The 27,204-nt window shown below is 42.8% G+C and overlaps 1 protein-coding gene across 1 annotated transcript in view; it reads left to right on the top strand.

The window, feature by feature from the left end:
- The window catches only part of LOC127628938 (XK-related protein 7-like), a 133,772-nt gene that overhangs the window by 98,095 nt on the left and 8,473 nt on the right, over positions 1 to 27,204 (top strand). Inside the window, exon 2 of the mRNA XM_052105922.1 lies at positions 15,824 to 16,011. Coding sequence (XP_051961882.1) covers positions 15,824 to 16,011 — 188 coding nt within the window. The remainder of the gene's footprint in view (positions 1 to 15,823; positions 16,012 to 27,204) is intronic.

Raw genomic sequence — 27,204 nt, 5'->3', positions numbered from 1 at the left:
AATCTTCTGTTTTTTGGCAATTCCAAGCATTGTATAGCCTTCATTCCTCAAATCATGTTATTATAACAACATTTTTGCTAAATTATTTTTACGTGCCTCATTGCACGTATCCTGGCACTTCTTAGGGAAATAAACATTAGAGTTCCAACAGAAACATAGACTATTATTTACATTTACACATCACGAGTAAAATGGCTGATTAACAGTTAAAAAAACATCACCCTGTTCCTCACACAATGCTATCTTATGACATCAAAACACTTAACTATAGTGCATGATTTGAAAAGCAATACTGCTTTATTGTTTGCATTTCATAACGAACTTCATTTACAAGCTAATTCAAGTGTGATTAGGTTGTGTGGTAGCTCAAATGATAGAGTCTTATATGTGGGGTACGACAAAGCAAGACCCTCGACAGGCAAGCCAAAAGTGTCATAGAAGTACCATGAAATGAAGTGGTTGCTTCAGCAATTGCGTTTTCACCTCACATTTGCTTTGACAATATGAGTTATGTTTAGATGTAGGGTTTAGGGTAAGAATGGCGTTTCATCTCACATGTAATTTTATGACATGTTTATGTTTAGGTGTATGGTTTTGGAATGTTTGTTTTTTACTTCCGGTGTGGCAATGTAAGGGAAGGCAGCAGAGCGCACTGTGTCCCGGTTAGTCACATATTTATATTGTTATATGTAGTAAATTCCTTTTAAAAAGATAGATTGAACACTTGGGCAAGGGGAAGAGAATCCGTAATATGTTTTAGCATGACTAGTCAACAATGAGTATCACTAAATTGAAATTTTCTTTGGCTCAGACTAAAAAACCTACCGTGGCTAGGATATAAGTACGATTCTCTATATGACACAGCTTATCTCTGAGTTAGCAAAGCTGAGAGAAATTCTCAAGGAAGACATGACCACCCTGATTGTAACTTTGTCAAACCATTGCAAGTATCCGTGGATACTCTGCATGACACGGTCAACACTTTTCAGAGTCTACTGACGTCAGCAAAAACAATAGCTGTAAAAACAAAATGCCTAGAGATATGGAGATATGCCAGGATTATGCTCTTCTCCATCATTTTATCTTTATTCGAGAAATACTACTGATATGATCAATAGCTAAATGTACGCAAACATCTCTTTTAAACAAAAATTACTTTGTCACCTGGTTTAATTTGGCGGTAATAGCTGCACAGGCAATTTTTGTCATTGAAGCGTAATCTACGATGAGCCCTCACCAAATAATGTGAGATTTTCAACACGGTGAAATAAACTCTGTATCAGGAAGGTGTACAGTTTCGTCTGCTGTACCTGGCACACCTCAAGGTCAAGTTTAAAGGAGAAAACCTAGTTTTTGAGATACCAGGTGAAGCAAATTACTTTTATGAGAAACAGGTGCCTGCTCAAAACTTTTCTGTGAAGAGGACAGCAATATCAATACTTGGGAGTCATCATCATCATTTTAGATTAGAGTATAACCGCTCTTAGATTAGAGTATAACATGTCTAAAATCATTTGAATTGTAACGCACACACAAGACGAGACAGTCACAATGTCGGGGTAAAACAGGCTTTATTCCAAAAGCAGGCAACAGTACAAAGGGGCAAATCCAGAGAAGAGTAGTTCTGAGGAGCGTGTGGTCGAAGCCAGGAGATCAGAATATAACAAAGGGGCAAATCCAAAGGAGCGTAATAAAGGGAAGCGTAAGGTCGAAGCCGGGGAATCAGAATATCATAAAACGAAACAAGCGAGAGGAAAAGACAGGGGAAGCTAGGGGAACACTAGAGCTGGCAAAGCGAAGGGGTAAACTAAACAATAACCAACAAGAGTGAAGCGAAAGGGCAGCGTATATATATAGGGGAAAACGAACAGTGCAGGTGAGACTAATAATCTAGTGATTAGAACGAGTGCGGGTGAAACTAATACTCTGATGATTGTGAGTGAGCGCGAGAGCCAGAGGGGGTGGGTGCAGGTGAAACTAATAACAGAGAACATGAACGCTAACAAGGGGACTGTGGAGTTAAATAAGGGACGAAAGTAAAACTTACGGAAGACCAAAATGGGCAAAGAAGAGGTAAGGGGCAAAACGAGACAAGGTAAATGTTACGTAGCCCCCCCTCAAGGGATCGGATACCAGACGATCCCAACGAACAAAACCCCAGAACAGAAAACCCACAAAAACCCAAAAACAAAATGAGGGCAGTCCAAGGGGCACAGAGGGTAGGCAGGAAGTCCAAGAGGGCACAAAGGGAAATGAAGGCAAGGTCTGGGGGAACATAGCAGAAAGGTGGGTGGCCGGGAGATCTGGGGGGCAGCCATAGGGCAGAGACTGGGTCAGGGGGCCTGGAAGGCGACTGTAGGACAGGGACTGGGTCCGGGGGCCTGGAAGGTGACCACAGGACAGGGACTAGACTAGGATACCTGGGAGGTGGCCACGGGACAGGAATAGGGTCAGGAGGCCAGGGATGAGGCAACAGGGCCGGGACAGGGTCAGGAAGCAACCGGACAGGGTCAGGAGGCCAGGGAAGAGGCCACAGGACAGGAAGAGGGTCAGGAGGCCAGGGAAAAGGCCACAGGACAGGAAGAGGGTCAGGAAGTCCGGGAAGAGGAACGGTTACTGGGGGAGCTGGCAGAACCAAGTGAGGAAGGGTTTCCGGGGGCGGAGTTGTGAAAGGCGGGGCCGTGGAGGACTTGGGAGATGGAGTCCTGGAAGGCAGAGCCGTGGGAGACTCGGCAGGCGGGGCACAGAGAGACTGAGGAGGCGGTGCCGAGGAAGGCTCGGGGGGCTCAGGAGGCGGTGCCATAGGGGGCCCAAGAGACAGGGCAGAGGGAGGTGGTGCTGCAGGAGGCTCTAGAGGCGGAGACCTGGAAGGCTCTGGCGGCTAAGCTGAAGGAGGCGGCACCGTAGGAGGCTCTAGAGGCGGGGGCCTGGAAGGCTCAGGAGGTGGAGCCAATGACGGTGGCGCCGTGGGAGGCTCTAGAGGCGGAGGCCTGGAAGGCTCTGGAGGTGGAGCCGAAGGAGGCTTTAGGGGCGAAGACCTGGAAGGCTCTGGAGGCACAGCCAAGGGAGGTGGTGCCGTGGGAGGTTTCTGAGGCGAAGACCAGGCAGGCTCTGTAGTCTCGGGGGGTAGAGCCGTAGGAGGCTCGGGAGCCGGAGCTCTAGAAGGCTCTGGAGTCACGGGGAGCAGAGCCGTAGGAGGCTCGAGAGGTGGAGCCCTAGAAAGCTCTGGAGTCTCTGGGAGCAGAGCCGTAGGAGGCTCTGGAGGGGGAGCCGTAGGAGGCTCGGGAGGCGGAGCCGTAGGAGGCTCGAGAGGCGGAGCCCTAGAAAGCTCTGGAGTCTCTGGGAGCAGAGCCGTGGGAGGCTCGGGAGGTGGAGCCGTAGGAGGCTCTGGAGGGGGAGCCGTAGGAGGCTTGGGAGGCGGAGCCGTAGGAGGCTCGAGGAAAAAGGCTGTGGAAGACTCGAGAGGCTCTAGAGGCGGAGCCCTGGAAGGCTCGAGAGGCTTGAGGGGCAGAGCCATGAGAGACTCGAGAGACGGAGCCCTGAGAGGCTCGGGAGGAGGAGGAGCCCTGGAAGACTCGAGAGACTGAGCCCTGAGAGGCTCGAGAGGAGGAGGAGCCCTGGAAGACTCGAGAGACGGAGCCCTGAGAGGCTCGAGAGGAGGAGGAGCCCTGGAAGACTCGAGAGACGAAGCCCTGAGAGGCTTGAGAGGAGGAGGAGCCCTGAAAGACTCGAGAGACGAAGCCCTGAGAGGCTTGAGAGGGGGAGGAGTCCTGAAAGACTCGAGAGACGGAGCCCTGAGAGGCTTGAGAGGCGGAGCCCTGGGAGGCTCGAGAGGAGGAGGAGCCCTAGGAGGCTCGAGAGACTAAGCCCTGAGAGGCTTGAGAGGGGGAGGAGCCCTGAAAGACTCGAGAGACGGAGCCCTGAGAGGCTCGAGAGGCTTGAGAGGCGGAGCCCTGGGAGGCTCGAGAGGAGGAGGAGCCCTAGGAGGCTCGAGAGGCGGAGCCCTGGGAGGCTCGAGAGGCTTGAGAGGCGGGGCCCTGGGAGGCTCGAGAGACTTGAGAGGCAGAGCCCTGGGAGGCTCGAGAGGAGGAGCCCTGGGAGGCTCGAGAGGTGGGGCCCTGGGAGGCTCGAGGGGTAGAGCCCTGGGAGGCTTGAGAGACTTGAGAGGCAGAGCCCTGGGAGGCTCGAGAGGAGGGGCCCTGGGAGGCTCGAGAGGCGGGGCCCTGGGAGGCCCGAGAGGCGGAGCCCTGGAGAACTCTGAGGGGCGAGCAGAGGCTGGCAAAGCCATGGAAGACTCTGAGGGCCGAGCAGAGGCTGGCAGAGCCGTGGAAGACTCTGAGTGCGGAGCAGAGCCCAACAGAGCCGTGGAAGACTCTGAGGGCGAAACAGGGGCCGGCAGAGCCGTGGAAGACTCTGAGGGCGGAGCAGAGGCCGGCAGAGCCGTGGAGGACTCTGAGGGTGGAGCAGAGTCCGGCAGAGCCGTGGAAGACTCTGAGGGCGGAGCAGAGGCCGGCAGAGCCGTGGAAGACCCTGAGGGTGGAACAGAGCTTGGCAGAGCTGTGGAAGACTCTGAGGGAACCTCTGTGGTCTTGAGCACAAGATGAGACTGGGGAGAAGGTGCCCACTTCCTTCTCTGTCTCCTTCGGCCAACAGGGAGCGTGGCCATGGGGACGGTCGAGGTTACAGGCGCTGGCTCGCTGACCGTGGCAGGCGTGGGCGCTGGCTCACTGGCCTTGGTAGGCATGGGCGTCGGCTCGCTGGCCGTGGCCTGCTTCGAGACTGGGGCCGTGGCAGGCTTCGAGACTGGGGCCGTGGCAGGCTTCGAGACTGCGGCCGTGCCAGGCTTCGAGACTGGGGCCGTGGCAGGCTTCGAGACTGGGGCCGTGGCGTGGAACTCTGGTTCAGTGTCTGCCTCCCCCACAGTAAATGAGGAACCAGCGAACAGTAGGGCGAGGTCAATAAATTGAGCCAGGTCGAGGGAGCAGCGACCACCAGGCATGAACGACGAGGTTGGCTCATTCAGTCCACATTGAAAAATGTCTTTCAGAGCCACCTCATCAAAATTCACCTGGTTAGCCAGGGCACAAAAGTCTACCACATAAGCCTCCAAGGGTTGACTCCCCTGACGCAAAACCAAGAGTTGGGCCGCTGGGTCCGTAATGTTACGGGCAAGGTTTATAGTTCTACAACCGCTGCCCTGCATAAAAAACCCTTGGCAAGCGTCCGAAGAGCCATCAAACCTCTCCGGGGGTGGAAAGCTTACGGCGCTCGCGGATGCGTTGAGAGCATCAACGGGCTCAGGGACAGACACAGGTAGAACTGGGTGAAATGAATCGGAAATAGTACGTACCTGCTGCCCCTGGGCCGTGAGCGCTTGGTCAAGTCTCCCAACCATAGATCCTCGTGCAGAACGTGCCGTGAAAATCCGCTCTAGTGAGCTGCGAAAATCCACCGGGGGATCCATTGTGACTGTTCTGTATAGGGTTGGTTATTCTGTAATGCACACACAAGATGAGACAGTCACAATGTCGGGGTAATACAGGCTTTATTCCAAAAGCAGGCAACTGTACAAAGGGGCAAATCCAGAGAAGAGTAGTTCTGGGGAGCGTGTGGTCGAAGCCGGGAGATCAGAATATAACAAAGGGGCAAATCCAAAGGAGCGTAATAATGGGAAGCGTAAGGTCGAAGCCAGGGAATCAGAATATCATAAAACGAAACAAGCGAGAGGAAAAGACAGGGGAAGCTAGGGGAACACTAGAGCTGGCAAAGCGAAGGGGTAAACTAAACAATAACCAACAAGAGTGAAGCGAAAGGGCAGCGTATATATAGGGGAAAATGAACAGTGCAGGTGAGACTAATAATCTAGTGATTAGAACGAGTGCGGGTGAAACTAATACTCTGATGATTGTGAGCGAGCGCGAGAGCCAGAGGGGGCGGGTGCAGGTGAAACTAATAACAGAGAACATGAACGCTAACAAGGGGACTGTGGAGTTAAATAAGGGACGAAAGTAAAACTTACGGAAGACCAAAAGGGAGAAAATGGGCAAAGAAGAGGTAAGGGGCAAAACGAGACAAGGTAAATGTTACATGAATCTTTTAACATGTTTAAATACCAGCTGTTCGATGGTTTGGGCAGGGTACACTTCCTCTGAAGACTTGTTCAGTCCTGATCAAAATGGTTCTTAACATTCACTGATAAGTGTTCAAGGATCAGGAGCCTCCATATTATAATAAAGTGTTGGATAAGAAAAAGTCAGTCTATCTGGAGCAATACAGTAAAGGTTTGCTACTTTCTTATATTGGGAAGGACTAGGTATGGGTTGTTTATGTAATGTTTTCTATTTATATATTTATTTAATTTGTAATTTTTTCATGCATACATTACTATGTTATCCTGTTTTACTCAACTGGTATCAACCGTTAGATTCAGCTTAGACTATACAAATATATTTAAAAAAAATGCTGGTATATGCTAATAATTGAATATGCTTTACACCCTATTGCAAATAGTTTCAGATACTACTTGCACCCATATTTAAATACAGTATATGGGCATCAATGCAGTGTGTTTATTGTGTTTTTTAGAGTGTGCTTGGGTGGGTGGGGGAAATCATGAGGGAGGCTCCAAAGCTGAGATGAGGTCCGGCGGCAGGGGAGGCAGCTCCAGAAAAGGGGCCAGGTCTGTTGACCAGGGAGATGTCTCCAGGAAGGGGGCGAGGTCCGAGTCCAGAAAGGGGATGAGATCAGGCTGTCTCGGAGCAGGGGTGAGTTCAGGAAGCCACAGGACATGGCTGGTGTTGGCTGCTGGGGAGAGGACAGGGTTGGCGGCTGCCACCGGGGGCAGCAGGAGAATGTCCTCATTGGCAGGGAGCACTGGCTGCATGGGAACGGTCTCCATGGTAGGGAGTGCTGGAGGCAGGGGAACAGCCTCCATGGTAGGAAGCGCTGGTGGCAGGGGAACAGACTCCATGGTAGGGATCACTGGCAGCTGGGAACAGCCACAATTGGACGAGGCAAGAACCCTCCTACCCCTCTTCCTTCTTCTACAAGGGCTAAACGAAGCTGAGGGCTCTAGGGGAGCTGCAGTGCAGAATGAAGCAGGGACATTCTTCCTCCTCTTTCTCAACTTATGGGTCATCAGAGGACTAGGGATTTGGCTAGTTAAGGGAGGGAGAGTGAAACAGTCAGCATGAATGTGCTACCTGTAGAGGGCCGTTACCCACTCCCCACTGTGTACACACAGCCCACAAATTCCCAGACGGTAATAATCCCTAGCCTTCCCATCTCCCAGCTCCCTTATGTCTGCCTTTCCTTAACAGAGGGAGTGAAGCTGATCAAGCTGAACGATGTGCTTTCTTATGGAGCTCTGGGGGTTGGGAGATGGAAAGAGGAAGATGCCCATACTCTGAGTCCTTATACTGACCAGTCTGTTCTGTCAGGGTTGGGGAAAAGAGTGAGTATTCAATAGCAGAGGTCAATGAAAATAATTTATTTAATAGGCAAAAAACACAAGTTTCTGAAAGGTAAAAATATTCCAGTGAGCTTGTGGAGACAGGAGCTGACTGGCAGGATACTAGAGTGGGGAGGAGGTCTTGTCAGGTGATTGAGGCCAACAGTCAGGCAACCAGGTAGGTCAGGCCTCAGAGCAGGAACTGACAGATTAATCAGACTAGAGACACTAACAGGAAGATCAGCAATTTGACATCATTACAGAAAAAACTTCCACAACAAACTGGCACAAGACACAGCACACAAGGAGATTTTTGAATGATGAAAATGAATTGATCGCAGACGGAAGAGTAATTAATACGGTTTTAAAAGAATTTGACCAGGTTTAATATACATCGTAATGGGAGGTAAAGGTAGAACAATTTGAATAATTCTTCTCTTCTATACAGATCCCATGCTTAACCATACAAGACGGAGATTCAGTGGAAGGTGATATCACTCTAGAAGAGATTAAGTATGTCATCAAACATCTCAGAACATGCTGTGCCCCTGGGGATATGATGTTTTCTATAAGAAGTTTTCTGTCAAATTTGCCATGAACTCTTGATTTTTGTAAGGGTTTTCAGAATGCCGACATCCCAACAGTAGTAGATTTAGCATAATCACCCTGATTCATAAAAAAGGGAAATACCCTAAGCACTATGGCATCTCTACACCTATTTCACTTGGTAATGTGGATAGGAAAGTACTTGCTAAGGTACTGGCAAAAAGATTAGAGAGGCTGCTACTGTCCTGTTACTTCCGTAACCTCTGTTCCCTGGTGGAGGGAACGAGACATTTTATCTATGTAGTGACACTAGGGGTTACTCTTGAGAGCCCAAGACACTTCTGATCTTTGATAAAAGCCCAATGGGAATTGGCGAATGGTATTTTCATGCCCCTCCCCTGGTCAAACGGGTATAAAGGGTTTTATGCTGAGGAGCGGAGAATAAGGTCCCGGCCATTTATACGTTGCGGAATATATACATTGCAAGGGGTTGCCTACAGGAAGCCAGCACATGTGGAGCGTTCATTCCTGCTAAAACAAGGGACGAGACCGGCTCAACCCGGAGATTGTAGAATCTCGCAAAGGTGTTGGGTGTAGCCCAGCCCGCCGCTCTGCAAATGTCAGCTAGAGAGGCACCACTGGTCAGAGCCCAGGAGGCACACTCCTGGTGGAATGGACTTATAGCCCTGCAGGGGTGGCACATGCTGAGCCTGGTAGGCAACAGCTATGGCATCCATGATTCAGTGGGCAATCCTCTGTTTGGAGACAGCGCTTCCTTTTCGCTGTCCACCAAAGCAGACAAAGAGCTGCTCAGAGATCCTAAACTCTGCATGTGATCCAAATAGAGCAATGCCAAGGCTGGGTCTGCCTCCTCCTGGGACAGCACTTGCAGGTTCACCACTTGGTCCCTGAAAGGGTCATGGGAACCTTGGGCAGTCTTCAAGGAGAGTGCCTTAAGCTCTACTGACTCTAAAGGCTCGAAGGGAGCCCCACGCAGGCCTTGCAGGACTACGGAGAGGTCCCATGAGGGAACGAGATGTGGTCTGGAGAAATTCAACCTCCTAGCGCCTCTCAGGAACCTGAAAATCAGGTCATCCACTGCGTCGTGGTGTGCAGCTATGCAGCTACATACACCCACAAGGTGGAGGGGGACAGCCATCCCTCCAACCTCTCCTGCAGAAAGGAAAGCACTGAGCCAACTGCACATCTCTGGGGGTCTTCGTGTCGGGAAGAACACTACTTAGCGAACAGACAGCACTTCAAGGCATAGAGGCGCCTCGTAGAGGGGGCCCTAGTCTGAGTGATGGTGTCTACCACGGCAGGTGGTAGGCTACTGAGGTCTTCCATGTCCCATTCAGGGGCCAGACATGGAGGTTCCAGAGGTCTGATCACTGGTGCCAGATGGTGCCCCTTCCCTGAGATAGAAGGTTCTTCTTTTTGCCAAGGAGGGGCTGACGCGAGAAACATGAGGTCCGAAAACAGAGACTGTGTGGGCCAGTAGGGTGCCACTAGGGTGACCTGCTCCTCATCCTCCCTGACCTTGCACAGGGTCTATGCGAGTAGGCTCACTGGGGGGAACGCATACTTGCATAGTCCAGGTGGCCAGCTGTCTGCCAAGGCGTCTATGCCGAGGGGAGCCTTGGTCAGGTTGTACCAGACCGGGCCTTGGGAGGATTCCGGAGAGGTGAACAGGTCCACCTGTGCCTGCCTGTATCGACTCCAAATTAGCTGAACCACCTGAGGGTGGAGTCTCCACTCTCCTTTGCGGGTGACCTGTTGTGACAGCATGTCCGCCATGGTGTTGAGGTCACCCAGGATGTGAGTACCTTGCAGCGATTTGAGGTGCTGCTGACTTCAGTGGAGGAGATGGTGGGCGAGTTGTGACATACGAGTGGAGCGCAATCTGCCTTGGCAGTTGATATATGCCACCGCTGTGTTGTCTGTTCGAACCAAAACGTGCTTGCCCTGGATCAATGGCCAGAACCTCCTTAGGATGAGCAGTATTTTCAACACCTCGAGGCAGTTGATGTGCCAACATAGCCGCAGGCCCATTGCATGTAGTGCCCCATCATGTCTTGGAGGCATCGTTTGTGACCACGTCGCATCTGGAGACCTATTCTAGGGGAACCCCTGCCCAAAGAAATGTGAGGTCGTTCCAAGGGTTCAAGAGCGGTATGCATGTCCCCTAGGATAGTGAGGGTAGAGAGATCGGGACCAGGCAGAGAAAGGTGCCTCCCACGAACTCTTCAGCTCCTAGTGCACTTCCGGGTAGAAAGCGATGAGCTCTCGAGCGCAGCATCGGAGGACGGGCTCGTCCTGTCTGACGCGGAAACCTGTGCTGGGCTTCCCCCCATGGGTGTGGTCACCGGCGGACGCTGAAATGACGGACATGATTTCCCAGGCCGCCGCAAGCATCAGGCTAGAGTGGAACCCTCCATTCTCCCTTGAAACCTCATGGCTGGATGATTGGTATCTGGGCTCGAGGCGCCACTCACAGCCATGCCCAACACCAGTGCCTTTCTTCCCGTAAGTGCACTAGGAGCTGAAGAGTTCATGGGAGACACCTTTCTCTGCCTGGTCCCGATCTCTCTACCCTCACTATCCTCGACAGCAGTGCACCATAAGGATCCAGTAAAGGAGAGGTATGGCAATTGCTTGACTCATCTTGAACCATCGACCGTTCGACTCAGAAGAGAAAATCTAATGAGCGGTATGCACGTCCCCTCCTTTTATACCCATATGTTCGGGGGAGGGACATGCAAATGCCACTCACCAATTCCCATTGGCCTTTTATCAAAGATCAGAGGTGACTTGGGCTCTCAAGAGTGACCCCTAGTGTCACTAAATCGACACAACCTTTATATTTTATACATTATACATCCAGATCAAGTTGGTTTTGTTAGGGGATGGTCTACCACAGATAATTTGAGAAGACATTTACACCTTAATACCGAACCAATGGCATCAGTAGTATGTAATGGTGTAATGTCACAATTTGGGCTCCATAGTGGCACAAAACAGCCTCCTCTCCCCTCTTATCTTTGCCATTGTCTAAAAACTCTATAATAATCCAAATATTAAAGGTATTATAGCTGATGGACAAGAGCATAAATTACATTTGCATGCTGATAATATATTAGTTATTTCAAGCAATCCAAAATCAACAATGCCCACAATGTTCTCTCTAATTGACTACTTCTCTCAGATTTCAGGTTATAAAATTGGACCAAATCTGAAGTGATACCCTTATCTTTGAAATGTCCTGTGACAATGGAGGCCCAATGGCAAATTAGGTGGGTTTCATCAGGCATGATCTATTTGGGTATTACACTTTTTTTTTGTATTGAAATATAATGCTTATCAACTTCCAAATGATTATTTATAACATAATCAACCTAGTTAAAATGATAAATGCACCTAAGATTAATAATTTTTCATATATGCCGTCCCTTACCATGCCATTGTCATTTTTGAAAGAATACAGTAAATATGTGGAATCTTTTATCTGGCAGGGAAAGAACCCCCTTTTTAATCATACAAAGTCATATTCAGCTAAAGACTCTGGCTGGCTCTCCCTCCCTAGAACTGATTGGTACTATTAGTCTTTTTTGCTTTTACAGTTGACTAAAAGTAGCATGCCACCTAATGAAGCCCCTGCTTGGGTAAACATTGAAAAAGAGCTGGTTGCCCCCTTTCCGATATAGGCAACTGAGTCGATGTATTTTAATAATATAACATTAGAATATTATAAACATTATAATATTGACATTAACCTTGAAAAATAATTGAAAAAAAATTATTTCAAAGTTAGTTAGATGTAGTTACCTCTCCCACAAATCAAAACAACCTAACTACACCGGAGATTAATGTTTTGACTGAGGAACATCTATCTATCTATTAATATTATATTTGTTATTTGTTATAAATATCCTGCTATCTGTATATGAGGAATTTGCTGACAAATAGCACTTTCCTGTATACCAATCACTTTAGGCAATTTTAAAGAGTGCGCTCATAGAATGTGATGTCATCCATAGCAACGAGGTCAACTCGGCCTTACCCTTACTTTAAGATTTCCTTAGTAAAACTTGCTCTAAGCAGTTTTGTGAATAGCTTTTAAGCAAAAACTCTTAGCTAGGAAATCTACGGAGAACTCTGAGTGGTAAGATAAAAATCTTTGTGAATACAGCCCTGGTTCCTTGATGACCTCTATGTAGGAGAACATATGGTTTAATTTAGTCACTTAAGACAAACTTTTAACTTGTCTGGAAATATCTACAAATCAGACACTGTCTCCTTTTAATCCTTAAGGCTGGTCCTGACCCACCAACAGATATATATATATATATATATATATAGGGCTGTCAATCGATTAAAAATTGTAATCAAATGAATTACATGGTGTCCCAATTAATCACGATTGATATATACAGGTGAAACTCGAAAAATTAGAATATCGTGCAAAAGTTCATTAATTTCAGTAATTCAACTTAAAAGGTGAAACTAATATATTATATAGACTCATTACAAGCAAAGTAAGATATTTCAAGCCTTTATTTGATATAATTTTTATGATTATGGCTTACAGCTTATGAAAACCCCAAATTCAGAATGTCAGAAAATTAGAATATTACATGAAATCAATAAAAAAAAGGATTTTAAATACAGAAATGTCGGCCCTCTGAAAAGTATAATCATGCATATGTACTCAGTACTTGGTTTGGGCCCCTTTTGCATTAATTACTGCCTCAATGCGGCGTGGCATGGATGCTATCAGCCTGTGGCACTGCTGAGGTGTTATGGAAGACCAAGATGCTTCAATAGGCCTTCAGCCTTCTGCATTGTTCGTCTCATCTTTCTCTTGGCAATGCCCCATAGATTCTCTATGGGGTTCAGGTCAGGCGAGTTTGCAGGCCAATCAAGCACAGTAATACCATGGTCATTGAACCAGGTTTTGGTACTTTTGGCAGTGTGGGCAGGTGCCAAGTCCTGCTGGAAAATGAAGTCAGCATCTCCATAAAGCTTGTCTGCTGAAGGAAGCATGAAGTGCTCTAAAATGTCCCGGTAGACGGCTGCGTTGACTCTGGACTTAATAAAGCACAGTGGACCAACACCAGCCGATGACATGGCTCCCCAAACCAACACAGACTGTGGAAACTTCACACTGGAGTTCAAGCATCTTGGATTGTGTGCCTCTCCATTCTTCCTCCAGACTCTGGGACCTTGGTTTCCAAATGAGATGCAAAATTTGCTCTCATCAGAAAAGAGGACTTTGGACCACTGAGCAACAGACCAGTTCTTTTTTTCTTTAGCCCAGGTAAGACATTTGACATTTGAAGCCCATGTCCAGGACCCGTCTGTGTGTGGTGGCTCTTGATGCAGTAACTCCAGCCTCAGTCCACTCCTTGTGAAGCTCCCCACACATTTGAATGGCCTTTTCCTGACAATCCTCTCCAGGCTACGGTCATCCCTGCAGCTTGTGCACCTTTTTCTTCCACACTTTTCCTTCCACTTAACTTTCTATTAATGTGCTTTGATACAGCACTTTGAGAACATCCAACTTCTTTTGCAATTACCTTTTGAGGCTTTCCCTCCTTGTGGAGGGTGTCAATGATGGTTTTCTGCACAACTGTCAGGTCAGCAGTCTTCCCCATGATTGTGAATTCAACTGAACCAGACTGAGAGAATATTTAAAGGCTCAGGAACCCTTTGCAGGTGTTTAGCTGATTAGAGTGTGACACTTTGAGCCTACAATACTGAACCTTTTCACAATATTCTAATTTTCTGAGATTCTGAATTTGGGGTTTTCATAAGCTGTAAGCCATAATCATCAAAATTATATCAAATAAAGGCTTGAAATATCTTACTTTGCTTGTAATGAGTCTATATAATATATTAGTTTCACCTTTTAAGTTGAATTACTGAAATTAATGAACTTTTGCACGATATTCTAATTTTTCGAGTTTCACCTGTATATAATAAAAAAATATTCAGATAAAATGCATTACATTCTTGTGGCAGAAGAGTTAATCTTTGATAAGACAATCAATAAGCAGCTTTAGAATACAATGTATTGTTTACTACCATATTATTGAACATAAGCAAATCATTGACATACAGTTCACAAATATCCATTTCACAAGTGAATTTGTCAATCAGTTGGAGATTTATTATGAGGTCTTGTTTAAGGACCCGTCAATTTACACCTGCATCAGACATGCTTGTGTAGCGTTTTGGGTGCGTTGCATCATAAACATAAAATTTTTATGTCACTGTGTCAAGTTAAATATAGTTTAATACTTAGAACACATCTTGAGATCCCTTAGTTTGAATTTGCGTCCATCAAGTGTTTTGAATACAAGAATGTAACGCATGTTTGTGTTGTTCTGTGGGGTTGATTGTGGGGTTGATTTCTTCACTGTATAAACTGTGTGTTGCTCATACAGCTGAAATTTCACTTACTGCCCTCTGGAGTAAACAGGTGGTACTACAAGCTTGCGTTTCTCAGGAAGGAATCTTCCTTATTATAGTCTGGGGCGATTAATTGTGTTAATTTTTTTAACGCGTTATATTTTATCAAATTAATCGCACTAAATTAACGCATTAAATCAACAGCCCTGTCAGCCATAGAAAATTGGGGGCATCAGTTTTCTATGCTTACATTAGGGACACTTATGTATCTAAACTAAATGGACTGAAAGTGACATGGGAAAGAGATAAGGGTGATCAAGGAAGAGTTGTGGAATCAGGTAGTGTCAAACTGGCACTCCACTGCCCATGAGGTCTAATTTATATTAATTAACTTCAAGATTCTTAACAGATGCTATTGGACCCCAAGCAGACTGGTTAGAATAAGAGATTATGCAATGTGCTGGTGGTGTATTAAGGCAATAGGAACCATGTTACACATGCTGTATTTTATCTCTTATAAGTTGTTCGCTTTTGAGGGTGTTTTGACTGAAGGGTTGGGTGGGATAAAAGTGGAAAAATATGGTACTGTAAATATTGTTATTTTAAGCTGTTATGGCACATGTTCAAAAATGGTAAAAAAAGAGATGTCCTTTTTTTAATTTTTTTATTTTATTTATTTATTTATTTTTCAAATATGATTCCAAGATCTGTTTGAATCAAATAAATTGGAGATTCAGCTGAATTTGAGAATGCTTCAGTTGATCCGATTGAATTTGACATTTTTAAGCTAGAATAAAACAAATATTGAGCTTGTGTTCAACGCATTGATAGGGTGAGCACACACGTGTGTTTGTGTGATATCAGGTTGTGTCCTGTTCTTCTCCTGTTAAAAGCTGCTGACAGGTGAAAAGTCCTCAGTGCCACTCTTCTGGTGTCATATTGTGATGGAAACTGTGACAGTCAGCTCAGCAAATGCTTGTAAAAACAATTTATTTATGCATGTCAGGTGCAGTAGCCAAGACTAACCAAAAAGTCTTCCTTATAGGAAGCTCATGTGCTTTCCCATTCAAGCGTCCACAGTAAGCTTTCTCTGTCCTCGATCCACACCGCCTCATGGTGCATTTAGAGAATTGATACGTCCTCAATGATGGTGGACTTTGATCAATTTCCGGGTCATGGTCTTGAGGATGGAGGAGTGAGGAACGAGGATGAACAATAACGAGGATGCATAATTTAAGAAATGAGAAGTAATGCAAAATGTAAATGTAACATTACCCCTTACAATAACAGTTCACCTAAAAATGTTCATTCTGTCATCATTTACTCACCCTCATGCTATCCCAGATGTTTATGGGAGAACTATTGCTTTAAAATTCAATTAATCTGAAATGACCATCTCCCTCTGTGTGTTTTCAGGTATATCCACACCTTGTACCTGGGAGTGCATGGCAAACTGGGTCAGCGTCATTTCTACTGGCGTCTGATGTTCGAGAGCGCTGACATCAACATGCTGCGGCTGCTGGAGGCATTTCTGAAGAGTGCACCCCAACTTGTGCTGCAGCTCAGCATCATGATCCACAGCAACCACATATTGCCTCTGCAGGGTAAGACAGCACACCAGTGGTGATTACTCAGGGCCAGCAAAGCCTTCTCTGCTGCCAAACATGCCTAATAAATAAATATTTTTTTCATCCTTTCATTCTCATTGACCTTTTTGCCTATGTATTTTCAATCGCTTTCAACTCCTAATTAATCTACAAACTAATAGCAAAAACCGAAACAATTTATCCAATCAGAATTTATTCCTCGATGCTTACAAGCAAAGTGTGACAACTGTTTCACACATCGCATGCCCGAAGCCGAGCTTGTTAGCCAAAGCAGCTTGTGAGTCTGAGCTCCACCCTGTCAGGCCTTCAAAATTCCCACAGAATCCCTCAACACTGCAGTGATTAGGCATCTAAAGTCAGATTCATCAGCCAATCAGATTGATTTATTTGTTCTTGTGGGAGTGATCTTTAGGATATGTCCCAGTCCAGGCCTTCTAGCAGGCCTTGAGTGATGCAGTCATGCTGATGTAAGTGATGTATGTAATTATAAAGTGAAGAGCGCGGGATCTTGCTGACGAGTCTACTGTCACTGCTGGTATTGCCGTTGAGAAAGAGATTCTTATGGATTTAAAAACCTAAGATGTTCTGCATGATCGTGCGATTGATTAATTAAACAGGAAAGGAGGACTGATATTCACTTCAAGTAAATTGGTAAGTGCTTATTGCATTGTTATAGCAACATCAGGAGTTTTATAAGTGTAAATTAGGCTGCTTGATCATTCAGTGTCGGAAGTTTTGAAAAATAACCTTGTACCCTGACAAAACAACATTTTTTGCAAGCAAAAATATTATTAGACCTTTTTCTTGGTATTAGACCTCCTTGGTTCTGGCTTTCGTTCTTGGATGCGTTTTTAAAATGTCAGTTGGTATTATTGGTACATTTTTCAATTTGGTCAATTGGTAAACAAGCCAACTCTCATGTCTGTAGGACATTCTGATCTGAAGATATCACATTCAGCCTTTTTGAATGGAAGTCAAAGGGGTTTGGTTGCTAGGGTGCTCTAAATGTTTGCTAGGGTTTGCGAAGTATCATGATTGCTCGCCAAATTAAAACAAGCCAACTCTCATGTCTGTAGGACATTCGGATCAGGAGATATCCATCTAAGACCTTTAGAATGGCAGTCAATGGGTTTTGGTTGCTAGGTTTTATGCAGTTGCTACGGTGTTAAAGTGATAGAGTGAAAGAAAGAAAGAAGAAAGAAAGAAAGAAAGAAAGAATAAAAAGAGTGATGAGTAATAGATAGAAAGTATGAGTGGTGGAGTGATAGGAAGCAGATTGAATCCTCTAAAGGATTTATTACAGGAAAAAGTTTTCACACCTTGAATGGGAGGCAATGCCACGTAATGTATGAGTGGCATACGGTGTATAATTCATTGTGAAACTGTGTTTTCTTAATCGCACTGAAGGCCTAGACAATAAATTGCATGGGCCGTGGCTACAACACACACACACGCATGCACAAACACACACACACACACACACACACACACACACACACACACACACACACACACACAGTGTCTGTGATGTTTCACAGGTTGGTAAATGAGATGCTTTTAGTAGAGCATTTTTATTGAGTATCGTTAAAAAAAAGCGAGTGAGAGGTGGCAGTGGTTGTGTCCTGTTCACCATGAAAGATTCATTTAGTCGCTCATCAGAAGAGGTTTGCTTGTTATGAATTAACACACTCTACTCTATGCAATGTCAAATGACACTACTCTGGGACCTCTGCTACAAGGATGGGTGACAGAAACACATTTCCATGGCGAAATCTTAAGGATTTCGTACAAATTCATACAACATTCAGACTATTACAACAGCCAATCACATCACTCTCCATCGTTTCCTTCTAAAACTCCCACAAAAATGTTCCACTACTGTCACATACATCATACTCTTTATGCTTCCTATCATGCTTACATTCTACTCTATAGTAAGGTTTAGATGAGGGGTTTGGGTTGGGCATAACATTAATAAGCATGTGCTCAACACCTTCGCTTACTTCCGCATTGCACAAGCAGGCATTTGCCCATGATCAATTTGTATTCAAATGAACAAAAACTAATGAGATCATATGATTTATCCACCTCGTAAAAATACGACTTTTCATGAGATCAGGTTGGTGAAAGAGAGAGAGAACAATAGACAGCAATAGGTATGTGTTGGCCAAGCTAGTCAAACAAATTTAGCTGGCTAAGCTAACAACAACTGAAAGCAACACTTTAGAGAAAGTAACTAGAACAAGCTACATGTAAATAGTAGCTTGCTACATTATAACTACTTCAGAGAGAGAGAGAGAGAGTGAAAGCAGTGTGAAAAAATACACTGTAGCCTCTTAGAGGACAAGGAGAGAATTTTTTCTTTCTGAAATAGCTTTATATTCCCACACAATATTTAATGTTTTCCCTCGCAAATATTTTGTGTTCCCTCACAATAACTTAGTCCACTTCTTATAAAAATGTATTATTTTACTACAGTAACAACAGTTGCACTAAAGTATGTTAGTACTTGTAGTAAAACCACAATAACTAGATTATGATTGAATGATTGATTATGATTGAATATGCACCTACATAATATGCTTATAGGGAGAAGCAGTACTGGAGTGCTCAAAGGGGACACAGGGTAAGACTCAGTCGAAACAGACAGAGATCTTCCAATTAATTCTGGGTTATGGGTTTGGGTTAACAACCACAGCACAGAAAGGCTCTAGCTTTTTCTCCCTGCATCTCTTTCTGATCTCAAGTCTCAGAATGTCAGTTCAACTCCAAACTTTTTTGACCTTTATATAATGTCAGCGAATTCCTTTTGAAAGTGAGCATCAATATGCCTTACTCACTATGGAAGGCAGGGCACTTGAAGTGAGTACTCTGAAGGGTACATGGCATTACTGTCTCTTATTACATGGCTCTCTGAAATATTAGATTCTGATTGGTCAATGGTATAATCTAGCAGTCTGATATTTCTCAGAAACAACCGCACATCTACGTATCAAAACCCCGAGCCATCTTTCCTGTATCACGGATCACTGTGCGATAACTCAAATGAATGTTTAATGTGTTTTTATTTATTTATTTGGCAAGAAGTCTTGTAATAAGATACACAATGGTAGGTCAGATGTTTATTAATTACATAATAAACACAGACAGAACTCTGCGATTTCAGCTGCGATTTATTTCCTCTCAAATAATTATAACATTTCAAAGCAAATTAATGTTTTATATCCATTTGTTTGTTTATTTGGCAAGTATTCTTGTTATAGGCTGCATAAAGATTAGTCAGATGATAATTTGCTCTAAATAAACACCAACAGAACTCCAGAAGTGGATTTCAACTGTTCAGCTATATCTTTCTTGTCACATAATTACATAATTTCAACGTAAATCAATATATTATGTCCATTTATTTATATATTTGTTAGTAGCATGTAATAAGTGGGATTATATACAGTCGGTCAGTTGTTATCGTATAATATCAAATCAAATCACTTTATTGTCACATTACCATATACACAAGTGCAACAGTAGGTGCAGTTCCGAGCAACATAGCAGTCATGACAGTGAGGAGACATACACCAATTTACAATACAATAATAATAATATACAATGTACAGTAAACAATACACACAATATAGAATACACGTACAATAAAAAATAAAGAGTATATAAAAAAATATATATACAGTAGTTGTATTGAGGAGACTAATTATGACAGTCCAGTGTGAGATATAAGATTAATCAAGTGCAGTGCTGATATATTGATCGTGAGAGATCACGTATTCAGAATTCTGATTGCTTGGGGGAAGAAGCTGTCATGTAGTCGGCTGGTGCGGGTCCTGATGCTGTGATACAGCCTGCCTGATGGTAGCATTGAGAGCAGCCCATGGCTCGGGTGGCTGGAGTCTCTGATGATCCTCCAAGCTTTTTTCACACACCGCCTGGTATATATGTCCCGAAGGGAGGGAAGCTCACCTCCGATGATGTGTCTGGCAGTTCACACCACCCTTTGCAGGGCTTTGCGGTTGTGGGCGGTGCTATTGCTGTACCAGGCCGTGATGCAGCCAGTCAGGATGCTCTCTACAGTGCTGGTGTAGAACCGTGTGAGGATGTGGTGGTTCATGCCACTAATTTAAATCTACCAAGTTCTTAAACTCCTTTAGGGTGATATAAGACCCATCCGCTTTGCGTTGGGATCTTAATCACCCAGTCAGGGTATATTTTGAAATAGCAACCGGATGACTGTACATAATCCCTTACTTATTACACTGCTATTTGGAATACTTGACTCTGATTGGTCAATCATGCCATTAAAACACATGTGATTTGTTGCTGATAGATTTAGCATGTTAGTCAACTTCAGTCCAACACTTATTATCCAAATAATATTCACAGAGCGTGGGGTGATGGTAAATCATTCAACTCACATTTGTAAGGTGCTATAGTTGCTACTTTAACCATTAGTATTCTATTAAAAGTAACTTTTGTGCAGCCATTTATCAACATTTTTTGTTAATGTTTAATCAAATTTTAGTGACAGCGCTAATTCTAAGAGCAATTTTGCCAGTTCAACACTCAAGTGGGCATGAGTGGGAGTGTTTGTGTATCTGTTGGTGTATGTGTGCAAACTGTGGGTGTACTGAATGTTAATGAAGTAGCACAAAGCACAATCTGCTATTTTCCTGAGAAATAAATCAATGAGCTTAGACATCTGGGAAGCATGTCTATTCTCGCCACAAAGTCCAAAATCAGTTCCTGCATTTGCAGTCTGTGGCTTTCACTAGCAGATAAAATCAGAGATATCAAACAAATTGAAAATCATGATTTGTGTGTCAGTAGATCAATAATAATAATAATTTTATTATAATAAGTTTATTATATAATATGTTCATTTTGTATAGCACCTTTCCAAAGCTTGAGAAATTAAACATAAAACAAAGCTTGAGGAATTAAACATCAAACATTAAACAGAAAAACATATAACAAATTTACATTACAAAACAACGAACAATGGGAGAGCAGAAAAGCATAAAGCAATCCATTACACCATCAAGAAGACTGCAGGTGATACAGGCTGATAGAGAACACATATATTGTGGTCTGGAGGCAGGAGGATACAAAATTATCCTGTGGAACGATGACAGACAAAATGGGAGAGAGTTCACAGCAAGCATGTTTTTATTGCGTGTTTATTACAAATAGTTCATATTAAAATTCTTCTAATGCATTACATACAGTCCATTTACTCTACCAATTTCTTATGTAGAGGCTGTCTTCATTTACAGTATATCGACGTTGCTTGAGAGGGAATGGAATAAAGATTTAGCACATGCTTGTGTGAAAATATCAAAACTTCATGGCCATGCCCACTGACTTTGCTAGTATGAAGTGTCACATAGCACTGCACTTAATGCAAACACATTGTGCAAACACCTACTGTCTATTATCCCCCACCACACCATTTAGATGTTTATGCAGGTGCATTAGCTGGAACTAAAATCTCTATCTATCTATTTCTCTCTCTCTCTCTCGTTTTAACTTGTCTTACCCCATTCTCTTTAAACAGCATTCTAATCTGAGTAGTCTTTGTGGTAGTTGGCTTGCACTGTGTCTGATGTGTTATTTAATTAAGATTGCAAGCGCATTGCTCCACGAGAGACTCAGAGGCCGGTAGAGAAAGTGCACATTACATGGGCAGGCTAGGAGAAGAGCAGGAAAACAGTGACTAAAGCTTTCGATCTCTGCTAATTAAGACCTCACTTAATCTATATCTGCACCAAATGAGGAGAGAGAGAGAAAAAGTCATTGTGATAGAGAGAAAGACAGAGAAAGTAAAATGCAATTGAGTGCAAATGAGGCTGTTTTCATACTTGATTCAATTGCTTGGTCCAAACCGAGTTCAATTACACATCTCTACCCCTGCTGGTCTCTTTTCACAGAGTACTTTTGAGTCCAAACTACAGTACGTTTGCAACATCAATGTAAGTAATGACTCAGGACGAGGAGATGCCAGCTTCGGTTTTATTTTCATGTTTTGTCCCTTTGTTTTATTCATGGTTTTGTCCCACTGGGATTTGCATGCACAGAGCAACTTGTGTTCATCTGCCATGGATGCACGAGATGAAAATAATGCAAGCTCGTCTCTGATGGCAGAGATAAATTACACAAGTGCATTTAATCGCTCATAAATGCCTTTTGTGTTGTATTTGCGAAGTAAATTGTAATTTCTGGCTTCATTATTTATATCCGCCCAGTCTACTGGAGTAGCTAGTGTTTAGATTCAAATTTAGAACAAAAACCTTTGATATTTCTCACTTTGCGCTCATAGTTTTGAATAAATACATCACATCTGGTCGGGCGGTCACATACGGTCTAGTCCTATGAGTTAAAATATTTTGACTATCCATTTGTCACAGTCTATGGACTGTTGTTTGTCACATGTAGTGAAACGTTTCAGTGGTTTCAACATGTACTTGCACAAAAACTCCTAAATGTTGCACAACGTATAGAGCAGAATGCAGCTTTTTTAAAAGCTGATATTCTTTTTACATCTAAAAAATGTGGATGAAAAACAGTGCAGATGAATGCAAAAACATGATCAGTGTGAAAGGCCCCTGAGACACTTAATCTGGATCTGTACCAGAGTTCCTTGGGATGACAGGAGAGAGAGAGACAGAGAGAGAGAGAGAGAGAGAGAGAGAATGTGAATGAGTCTGAGAAACAGACAGTAAGCACAATGCAGAATGTCTAAATGAGACTCAAAGTAAAAGTAAACACTCAATAGCCAGCAAGGGTCAAGTCTGAGCAAAGGAAAATCCAGAAAATGATTTGTACTGTGTGGGCTTGAAGTAAAAAATTTGAGTATGTTTTGAATTATTTATGCTAGGATCGACCTTCATCATTGAAAATTTCACAAATCCAGATCTGACCAAAAGCGGTGGACTGCAACCTTTTCATGTGGTGTTTCAAATATCTTCAGCTGACCTCCTATAAGCCTGCCTGTGGGGCCTGAAGTGTTTTAAAAAAGTGTGTGTGTGTGTGTGTGGTCAGGTTTAAGTGGTATACAAGGACTTTTTTTAGGTTTGAAACTGGTAATTACAAGAGTATTATGATGTAAATGTGGTTTATGAGGACATGTCTAGTGTCCCCATAATTTAAATCGCTTAAAAAAACATACTAAACAAAGTTTTATTAAAAATGTAATAATCCAGAAAGTTTTTTGTTAGGGTTAGGTTTAGGGGTAGGGTTAGGGGATAGAATCTATAGTTCGTACTGTATAAAAAATGATTATGTCTATGGAGAGTCCTAATCAAAGATAAACAAACATGGGGTGGGATGACTTAAAGAGCTGATCCTCACGATTGCATCAGCTATTTGTGGAAGCCTCCTCAAATAAACACCATATATCTCAATCACACAAGAACATATTGTAAGATTATATATACAGAAGAATTCCACCAACATGATTTGAAATGAGAAAAAAATCACGCCTTTCAGTTTGGAATGCCTCTTAATCATAATTCACCTTTTAAAGCTTATTTCTGACAGTAGAATTTGTGAGCTGATACAACTAGACGTTGTATTACAATTTCAATGGTGGAGAATCTATTAAGACAAATAATCTAGTTATTTGTTATTTATCAAATTTATAATGGTTGTCGAACACGACTAATTACGTTATACATTTCATTACCTAATAAGGACTGTTTAATTTAGTTCATAGCTCACATATTTCAAGACCCTAAATTCCCTCCTAAAATACCCATTTTAACTGACCCCGTCCACATCTCTAAATGATATATATAATACCCTACAATATACACATTCACTCACGCACACCTCCTTTTCACCGTGCGCTCAACCTAACACTCTAGGGCTCTGATTTCCATCTAGGGAAATGTGTTACCCTAGAGGTCATTAAAGGGATATTTCACCTAAATATTTAAATGCTCTCATCATTTACTCACCCTCATGCCATTCCAGATGTGTATGACTTTCTTCAACAGAACACAAACAAATATTTTTGGAAGAATATCTTAGCTCTGTAGGTTCAAACAAGGCAAGTGAATGGTGATTAGCTTTTGTACCTCCAAAAATCACATATAAGAAACATAGAAGTACTCCATAAGACTCCAGTGGTTAAATCAATGTCTTCAGAACCAATATAATAAATGTTAGTGAGAAACAGATCAAAACAAAGTCCTTTTTTACCCTAAATCTCCACTTTCAATTTTACATCTAAAAGACACATGCAGTGCCTGATTAGTTTCACTTTTGTGTCTGATATTTAAAATGAAAGTTAAGACTTAAATTAAACAAAACAAAAATAAAAACATTTCTGTTTCTCACCGACACCTATTAAATACTTTCTGAAGATTTGGATTTAATCACTGGAGTTGTATGGATTACTCTGTTTCTTTTGTGATTTTTGGAACTGGTCTGTCAGTTCATGTTTCATAAGGGCCACAGTGATGTCTGCAATTAACATAGCTATGCATCTTTGTCTAGTCAGAATTAATTCTCTCAAAATGTGTCATGAAGCAAGGAATATTCACACATTTCTATATTATGCATCAAGAGAGGCAAGAGACATCATTTATTGCCTGAATTATACATTTTTCTTAGGTTAATTATTCAATCATGCTTAATTAGCAATGAATCACATCCAATCTAATTAAATATTGAAGGCCGATGGCTGAGAATGTGGAAAAGGTAGTTATTCATAATGATTTTGATTAGGTTTTAAATTTAGCACTTGTTCTTTTCAGGCTATTTATAGGGCTGCAGACTGATATATTTGAAAACTCTTGACTCAGACCATTTTAAAATGTCATGAGATCAAACTTCATAATAGGGCATTTTACGTATAACATGTCCATGAAACCTTTTAGGTTAAAATGTACATGAATGTATAAGGAAAAGTGTAGATTTTAGGCATTGTGACTGGTCACCATTTTTCTGAAGTTTTTAACATTTTAATCTCCTTTTTGCCTTCATTAGTTAGTTTGAAATGGTCCTACAGTGTGACAAATGTGTTGAAAGACCTTCAAAAGTACACATATTCCAAATCTCTCAAGTATGGTCATAAAAGCCATGCATAAAACATTTGAGAAGAATTAGAATTAGCAAAATGCTGTTAAAGAATTTTAGCATGTCACACCGCAGGACATGTCAACTTCCCAAAAGTATTTCATGTCAACAACCCAGTAACCAATGCAGTTGTTTGTTTATCATAAATAGAATTTTGTGTGGGTTTTAGTGAGAATATTCTTTCAGATAGCTTTGAAAAATGTTATGTGGTTGAGAAACACACACTCTAAAGCTAACAAATATGGTGCCATCCAGTGGTCAGATATTGCTCTGTAACAACCGCATATCCGGGGATTAAGATGTATCAGACTGCTAATCCGGGTTCTGTGAGCCATCACTCCTGCTTCCCCGATCGCTATGTGTAACCTAAAAAACTTATTTCAACCTAAAATTTATTTTTCATGTGCATTTAATTATTTATTCGGCAGGTAGTCTTGTAATAGGCTGAACATTGAGGAGTCAGGAGTCAGGTGGATTTCAGCTGTTCAACGATTTATTTCTTCTCACATAATTATACAATTTCAATGTAAATCAATATTTTATGTTTGTAGCCATGTAATAACCAGGATAATGTACAGTCAGCCAGTTATTATCGCACAATATACCCCTTCAGGGTGATGCAAGGCCACTTCCCTACAGGGTTTATTGTGCAATTATAACCGGCTGACTGTACATATCAACTGTTTAACCAACCTTCACTAACATACTAAGCAAGATTATCTTCAAACTGTCACTCTGCCATGACTGTAGTTGAGCTAAAACACAAAACTGACTATAGAAGACCCTGTGGCAACATGACTTGAATGAGTGATTGACTTTAAATTAACCCACTTATTACCTAGAGTATTTAGACCATATACACTACTATTTACACCTGCATCACAGCACAGCTATTTATAATCCAGTAGTATGGTGGAAACTGAAAATTGAAGACAAACTGCACCCCTAGTATTTAATTTAATGCACATTTAATGGCGTGGGGTGTACTGACAGTGTGGATGTGATTTTTGTCATGCGGACGATACAGGTTCGAATCCACCTTTCGTCTCGCTTTATTTCTATCCTGTTTCCTGTCTCTGCTATTAATATTTCTTTTAATACTACTTAATAATAATTTAATTTAATAATAATAAAGGAAAATTAATATAAAGGTTGATTTCCCTGCAGAGATTTGATTGGATGTGGAGTGAAAGGTTTGATCTTGGTAAAATTAACTATGGTTTTACTATAATAATATTTCATTAACCATGTTTTTTGGAGAAGCAAAATTATGACATCTACCAATACAATTCATCAAAGCAGTTTTATTTAAGTCCTCCATTTAAATGCAATGCCTTAGCTACCTTTCTATTGCATGGATGCAAGCTGCACTTGACACCCTTGCTGTAACTCCCCTGAGAAACCCAACTTTCACTTTTTTTTTTGTTAAATGTTCAGTTTTGGTACAAAATAAGGTTTTAGGAATCACTGACAGTATTGTATCTGTTTAACAGTAAAATTGGCAATGAGAAACATTAAATGCGTAATAATTCTGCACGCAGTGTAGTAAAACCATGGTTAATATTTGTAAGGGAAGGTAACAGTTAGGTTTAGAGGTAGGGATTGGTGTAGGGTGTCTGTGGGACTCTAAAGAAACACAATAAATAGACCGCAGTGATGCCACTATACGTTATGTTAGTATTTAATTAGGGGTGCAAATACTACCCTGGTGCTATCACGATCATGCCAGGCTCTCCCTCACTCACTCAGCCTTCACACTCACCGGAATACTAATCATTCACATCTGACACTCATCAACCCTCATCACCAGCACTATAAGAAGAGCACACACACTCTCAATCACTGTCTGGCCTCGTCTGATGCTAAAGACTTTATCTCCTCATCTTCTCCCTTGTGTTTGTGTGTGTGCTCTGGAATTCTGTAAGACAAGCCCACAGTTACTATCAGACCATTCTGTATTTCAAGAACCTCACCATTAATCATCCTACCTATTTAAATACTGTGTTCCAGTCGATTCATTAATAAACGTACCTGTATTATATGATCCATCTCTCTATCACCATTGTGTCTAAGCCGGTACGTGACAGAAGGACAGACCATGAT

Source organism: Xyrauchen texanus, chromosome 35 (assembly GCF_025860055.1).
Source record: "Xyrauchen texanus isolate HMW12.3.18 chromosome 35, RBS_HiC_50CHRs, whole genome shotgun sequence".
In the NCBI taxonomy this organism is placed as follows: Eukaryota; Metazoa; Chordata; class Actinopteri; order Cypriniformes; family Catostomidae; genus Xyrauchen; species Xyrauchen texanus.
The sequence above is the reverse complement of the archived record's forward strand: the minus strand, read 5'-3'. Positions and strand labels throughout refer to the sequence as shown.